Source organism: Phragmites australis, chromosome 7 (genome assembly GCF_958298935.1).
Source record: "Phragmites australis chromosome 7, lpPhrAust1.1, whole genome shotgun sequence".
In the NCBI taxonomy this organism is placed as follows: Eukaryota; Viridiplantae; Streptophyta; class Magnoliopsida; order Poales; family Poaceae; genus Phragmites; species Phragmites australis.
The window spans coordinates 36193680-36201337 of record NC_084927.1 but is presented as its reverse complement, the minus strand read 5'-3'; the positions used below and the strand labels follow the sequence as shown (position 1 = coordinate 36201337).

Genomic DNA, 7658 nt, shown 5'->3' with positions numbered 1-7658 from the left:
CGTTGCCTGGATCCGGGTGGCCGGAACGCCATTTCTGGGCCTGGGGGAACCTGCAGTCCAGTCCAGAGCGCATGGGGTGGGCCTTCTGGGAGAACATGCTGCCGATACCAAACGGCTCTGATTCAGCTTAGCCTCGGGCTTTGGTGATTATGCTTTTTTTAAGCACCGGATTCACTTTCCGGACCTTCATTTGAGGTCTTTTAATGAAGACGTAAGCTTGAGGTTTGAACCGGATCAGTAAAAATGCACCCTTAAGCACGCGCTCTCGCTTGTACTGGTGATTATGCTTTGCGTTGTTGGTGTGTCATGTGTGTTACTACTTCCTCCGTATTTACTACCTCCGTTTCGAAATAGATATCATTCAAGAATATGTATAGTTAAATTTTAAAAACTTCAACTACTAATATACATAAAATTATTAGAATTTGACATATGAAAATAATAACAATTAATTTATCATAAAAAATACTTTAACATCATAGTTTTTTTTATCAATTTTTATTAAAAAATAGTTATAAAAAATAATAATTAAATATACTTGTTAAATACCGTGTGGATATTCTAAATAATAAATAAAAGAGAACAGAAATAATATTATAACTGCAGAGGAAACGAAACACCACCCTCTCTCTGTCTCTCAAAAAAAACCCAGCAGCTCGCAGGGGAAAGACCGAAAGAGCATGCCCCGTCTGCCGACAAAAGTGTACAGATTGTTTTACCGCAAAGGTACTAGCCACGTGGGTCCCGAAACCTGCCTGATTGATTTTCAGTGGGCCCCAGTCGCTACTGCACGCACCCTGGGCCCTCTGTTCCACTGGCCCGCACAGTAAATTTTGGATCAATGCAGGAGCACGTCGGTCTTGAAGAAAAGGGTACGGGAGTACATCCGCTTCGGTGCGTCCTGTTACCGCGCAAGACCAGCATCAACGGGCAACGGCTCCTTTTCAAAACCTATTTCAGCGGGTTTATACTAGTGCCAAGCGACTGGAATGTTTGTCTAACGAAGAGTACGAAGTGTGGAAGGCATCTCTCGCAACACGTCTCTTCGGTTCGTTGCAACTCCTGCGCTGCGCAGGTTTCATCTGGTACGCTGTATGTTAACCACGGCTAGCGATCTGTGTTTAGGGTGTGTTTGTTTTTTTATAAAATTTTATAGGGTTATATTATATAAGTAGTTTAAAGAAAAATAAGTTAAATGGAGTTATATTTGTTGAAAAGAAAATTATTTAGTTAGCTGTGTATATCTAGATAGACTAGGTCAACTTTCTAATTGATTGATTGAATCTTAAGTTCATAATTGGATGTAAAAATTTAGATTGTAATTGGTTTCTCGTACGAAAATGATTTTACGATACTGACAAGTAAATTTATCTTTACGAGAGATATAAAACATGTATTTATCGAGCTAAGGTGAAACACTAAGATAAAACTATATAATTATAGATAGAACAATAAATAGAACAATAAATACTATATAGATCCACCGAACCGGAGTGAAATAGATTCTGTAACATACACACCCAAGCTGCGTCCTAATCCGTACGCCCTGCGAAAAGGCACGCTAAACTCCACGGACCACCACCCACGTGCCGCGGCGACCACCCTCTGACGCCTCCGCTTCCTCCCCAACTCGACCCCTTCCCACCCTTCGTCACCCTACCGCACAACCAACTCCTCTCCACTGAAATCCACCACCTCCCAAATCCCAACCCCAAACCCCCCAAACACACCACGCCGCAATGCCGCACCGCCACCGCCTCCTCCTCCTCCTCCTCGTCACCACCGCCTCCGCTGCCCCCGCCGCTGGAGTTGCTCCCGGCGCCGCATCGCACTCGCAGCCCACGCTACCGCAGCCGGTCCAAGCCGTGGCCCCGTCCGCGGCGCTGGCCTCGAGACCGCCGAACCCCGCCGTGCTCCTCTCCGCTTTCCTCGCCAAGGCCGACCCGTCCTCCCACCTGCGAGCCCCCCCGGCCGCCTCCCTCTGCTCCCGCCCAGGGGTCTCCTGCAGCGCGGTCGGCCAGGTCACCCGTCTCGTCCTCGAGTCGGTGGGCCTCAACGGGACGTTCCCACCAGCCACGCTCTCCCGCCTCGCCGAGCTCCGCGTGCTCAGCCTCAAGTCCAACGCGCTCCACGGCCCCGTCCCCGATCTTTCCCCGCTCGCAAACCTCAAGGCGCTCTTCCTCGCGGCCAACCGCTTCTCGGGGCCCTTCCCGGCCTCGCTCGCCTCGCTGCGACGGCTCCGATCCATGGACCTCTCCGGGAACAGGTTCTCCGGCGTGCTGCCGCCCGGCATTGAGGCCGCGTTCCCGCATCTCACGTTCCTCCGCCTCGACGTCAACCACTTCAATGGCTCCCTCCCGGCGTGGAACCAGTCGTCGCTCAAGGTGCTGAACGTGTCGTTCAACAACTTCTCCGGGCCCGTGCCGGTTACGCCCGTCATGGTGCAGATGGGCGCCGCCGCGTTCGCTGGCAATCCCGGGCTCTGCGGCGAGGTCCTCCGCCGCGAGTGCCGCGGGTCCCACCTCCTCTTCTTCCACGGAGGTGGCAACAACGGTTCGGTTGCTCCCCCTGTTCAGAGCGCTGCCGCGACCGCGAGTGATAGTGGTAGTGGTCCGCAGCAAGAGGGCTTGAGCATGCCGGATTCGTCCGCGCCACGCGCGAAGAAAGTGAGGAGGAGGACCACGATGGCTGTCGCATTTTCCGTAGGGGCGTTCCTGGCCGTGCTGCTTGTTTGCGCCATGATTGCGATGAAGAGGAGCAAAAAGCGGAGGCGGCCGACCTCGGCGGCGTACCCAAGCCTCAAGAAGAGCGCAACCGCGTCAGATGTGAGCAGGGACAATGCTGACATTGGCTACGTGGAGTGCGTGCCCGATGAGGAGACAGCGGCGATTATGGTGCCGGAGGAGAAGGCGCGAAGGCTGGGGCGGAGTGGGTGCCTTACGTTCTGCGCGGGCGAGGCGGCGAGTTACAGCCTCGAGCAGCTGATGCGCGCTTCGGCAGAGGTGCTCGGTCGGGGGAGCGTGGGGACGACGTACAAGGCGGTGCTTGATGGCCGGCTCGTGGTGATTGTGAAGAGACTGGACGCGGCCAAGATTGGCCCGGCGGCGCTGGAAGCAGAGACGTTCGAGCAGAACATGGACGCGGTTGGGCGCCTGCGGCATCCAAACCTTGTGCCGTTACGAGCATTCTTCCAGGCTAAGGAGGAGAGGCTGCTGGTGTACGACTACCAGCCCAATGGCAGCCTCTACTCTCTCATCCATGGTACGTCCGTGTTCTTTGCTTAGGATCTGAATGGAGATCTCTTGGTAAAGTATTTTATCAGCTGTTAGTTTTGTTTGATAGACTGAACTGATTTGTGGTTGGAGCAATTCTGGTATTTGCCTTTTACATCACCTACACTAGTAGATTATTTGTGATCGAGGCTAGCATTGCCTTTTCAAAGTAGACATTCTTCATTCCAACAGGCAACGAATTGAAATTGAGAAGACTTGGCCACGTGAAAGTCTGGCAGCAGAATGTGGACGCCTCTAGTAGAATTTTATGTTAGAGTATAGGATACACAAGGTAGGTTAGGATTAGATTCCATTCTATCTCTATAGTTGTTTGATATCTAAGCTATCTGTACTCTATATATTCAGCTCTTGAGGCTCAATGCAATACACACAACATCAAGCAATCTTAGAGATATGATGAAATCTAATCCTAACCTACCATAACAATACACACAACATCAAGCAATCTTAGAGATATGATGAAATCTAATCCTAACCTACCATAACAAATGGATCCTCATGTATCTTATACCAACACTTTATATATATTATATGTGATGCTTTATGGGTTGTTTGGACTTTTTTCTTTGTGAAGCGTACGCTTACAAGTGGCCCTTGGTCACCTGTAGTGGTTATCTAGTATAATGGATGATATTGCTTATTCACTGGATGTTGGGATGATAAATCATGTAACACTATTAGGAAATAGCAGAGGTATAATTGAATTTGGTGGACAATGAAAAACATCAATTGAACCTCTACATTGGACTGGCCGCTGGTTATATGGTTCATTATTTCTCCTTCTTATTTTCCTTTTCTTTTGAAGCATCAGAAAATTACGGGTAGCTCCACTAATACTGCATCTGCATTTAGCAAGGTCAGCTTGTAGTTTCTTTTGTGACAGTGGTATTCTCATACTAGTTGAGATGTGAGATGGTATTGGTGAGTGCTTCGGAATGTGTAGATGAGATAAACATTGTGGTAACATAAGGTTTTATTCATTTCCTACGTTGATTTGGCTATGAGCATGGTATCGTAATGCAATTTTCTATTCACACTCCAATAAACAACACACTTGTTTTATAGCCAAGCTAAACAAAATTCTCCACAGGTGAAAACATATCAAGATATCAATACATTTTTATGCATTCATAGGATATTTGGACCATAATTAGTACGAGGAGATATTTTATCTATTGTGCTTAACCCATTAACACTGATGAACTGCAGGTTCAAGGTCATCGCAGGCTAAACCACTTCACTGGACTTCATGCCTGAAGATAGCAGAAGATGTGACACAGGGTCTTGCTTACATTCATCAAGCGTCTCGACTTGTCCACGGAAACATCAAGTCGTCTAATGTTCTGCTTGGTTCGGACTTTGAGGCTTGCCTTACTGACAATTGCTTGTCATTCCTCCTGGAATCATCAGAAGTTAAAGACGATGCTGCTTATAGAGCACCAGAAAACATGAAGTCCAACAGAATGCTAACTCCAAAATCAGACATATATGCTTTTGGTGTCCTCCTCCTTGAGCTTCTTGGCGGAAAGCCACCACTTCAGCACTCAGTCTTGGTCGCAACTAATCTTCAAACCTACATCCAGTCGGCGAGAGAGGATGAAGGAGTGGACAGCGACCGCATCTCAATGATTGTCGACATAGCCGCTGCTTGCGTTTGGTCCTCACCAGAAAGTCGGCCTACCGCCTGGCAAGTCCTTAAGATGATTCAAGAAGTGAAGGAAGCAGATACAACTGGCGACAATGACAGTGATCTTACCAGCAATTCCTAGTTGCCTGGATGGGCCCATGTGAAGTTGGATAATTCGAAGTGACCAATCAATGCTAGTGTAGGAGCTTGGCTACAGGTTCTTGCTGGATGAATCCGCGTAGACTGGGATAATTCGAAGTGAAGATCAACTATAGTGTAGGAGAATGGCAATAGGATCACGGTCTCTCTGATTAGTATCGTTTTGAGCTACGGATGGTGTAACATATTTTAGGATTTCTGTAGTGCCAGCATATTCTGGTCAATTGCTACCATTAGCAATTTTAGCTCCAGTCTGTTATGCTATAGTAGTCAAGTGACCAAAGCAGTGTGTTGAGTTAAATATCTGGCTCCAAATTCTATTACTATCAAGTAGTATGATATCATTGTGCAATGTTTAGATTGAAGAATGGGATGGTGAATGGACCGTTTTGTTCAACTCTGAATCTAATCAACTTACCCAATGTGTTAAGTGCCCCAAACGCACCATGTTTTATCAAGTGGTAAGAACAATGGGCTCCAGTACCATATATGTTGTCTTGCAGTTATGTCGAAGGTATTCAAATCCCGTGTTTTGGTTTTGTTGTTTAGCGGTTGCTCTTTTTGTTAAGTTAAAAATATGACCAATGCATTAGAAAACGTTAAATCTCACACAACTACAATTTACAATTATCTATGAACTACGGACTTAGAAAGTCATTCTAAAATACTAGAAATTTCCTCTAAAATACTATTAGAGACACAGGTTATTGCTTGCACCAGCCGAAGTTCCAGCACCACATGCAACATACGTGTAAGAGAGGCTGAAAAGTGGACCCAGGCTGCGTTGCATGATTTCACAGGCTAGATCAGACTTCAGACGTGCAGCTCAAATTAACAAGTTTGTGAATTTCCAGAATTTAAGCTGTGCTTTTTTGACAACTGAATTTACCCTGAGATAAAAATAAGTCAGTCTTATTAAATGAACAGACAACCTTCCTATTCCCCTTCTTTCAAACTTGCTTTGGACATTTTTAGTAGCAGCCTATGCCTCGTTGCCTTTCTCTCTCTCAGGCTTTTAATACAAGGTGAGCATATGTATGCACTCACACACACCTATGAACATGCTCCTACCACACACCAACAGATAATATTGTTAAAAATACTTACATGTGTAAATAGTGACTCTAGAATTCAAACCTTGATAAGTGAAATTGTACCCTCACGTCTCTATGGCACCATCACCACACCAAACAGGGGAACTCGAGCCCCTATCGCTTGAGCCTCTCTACCTGACTGTTCTGCATCCACTACTGACACGAAGTGTGTTTGCTCCTTGCACATCGTTACATGACAATAGTCTTTACTCTCCATGTCTGGAGCGCTGATGGGGTGGAGACATAAGACATTTATGTTTTTTTTTAATCTTAATAACGAAATGGACACAATTATGTTGGGCAATTTTTTTTAGCGAAATTATGTTGGGCAGTTGGGTTGTACCTTACTGATCAAGACAGTCAGTAGCACTCCGACCCATACACTTACACTGGGCCATCTGAAGCCCATAACATGCTATGTTGTGGCATTTTTTATTTTTATTTTCTAATATTTACAAAATACACGGTTATTTTAAAAATTACACATCTTGACTAACATCGTATAGGCAACATACATCCAATAGGTGACACCTTGTAGAACCCACCACATAACGGTTAGAAATTAAAACGCCGACCGATATATCATCTACGTGTCGCTCAACCAATAAACCATATATTTACTATCACTCGTTAAAAGAGCAATAGGACTATGCCAGATCCATAAAAAAAGATGTCGTGAGTTGAACGAGTACACATACGCTGTTGTGCTATTGTATGCACGTGCATGCATGCATATCTCAAAAAGCTAGCCGGGCCGATTTGCATGCATGCCTCAAAAGGCTAGCTGGTCTGATAGTTAATCTCAAGGGCCTGCGGTGTTGTTGTGCCGTGCATATACGTTTATTAGAGGACACCTTTTCTAGGAGATTTATAGTAAAGGTATCGTCCAACAAACAACTGCCATATTAAAGTAGACACCACATCGATGAGAGTATTTAATTTCTGACCCCTTATGGCGTGAGTTTTTTAAGATGTTATTTGTTGGATGTGTGACACCTTGTTGTCGCCTCCTTAATTGACGATGGTAACATAGATATACAATATTTTGAAATATATATGTGTTTTTGCAAATATAAAAATATAAAAATAAAAATTCCTGTGTTATGAGTAAAGCCGCGGTGTCAACAAGCCCATAGAATAGAGCCCATAAACATGGCTTTCTAGAATCACGGTGAGACTCTGGAGTCGGGCAGGACTGCAGGAGACATGGCACGACAGGTTCAGAGCTTGCGTGTTTTTTCTGTTGCCTGGGCCGTTACCAAGCTAGGATAAGGAGTCACCGCCATCAAAAGGTGAAATCTCAAGGTGAAATTTTCGGTTGTCCACCCTCAAATTGAAACTTTCTGACCTCTCCAAATCAGGGGGTCCTATAACACGTCCACAATTCCACACTCGAGTGTTTTAGGCCCTTAATACAGCCGTTGGATCGAGATCCAATTGCCCATCGTTGTGAGAAAATTAGGATTTGGAGAGGGCGAGAAACGC

The 7658-nt window shown here is 45.7% G+C and overlaps 1 protein-coding gene across 1 annotated transcript; it reads left to right on the top strand.

Moving 5' to 3' along the window:
• Window positions 1-1608: 1608 nt before the first annotated feature.
• Window positions 1609-5483, top strand: LOC133925113 (probable inactive receptor kinase At5g67200). Its single transcript, XM_062370960.1, has 2 exons — window positions 1609-3261; window positions 4503-5483. The coding sequence occupies exons 1-2, from the start codon at window positions 1740-1742 to the stop codon at window positions 5060-5062; spliced, it is 2082 nt and encodes a 693-aa protein (XP_062226944.1). The 5' UTR covers window positions 1609-1739; the 3' UTR covers window positions 5063-5483.
• Window positions 5484-7658: the final 2175 nt, after the last annotated feature.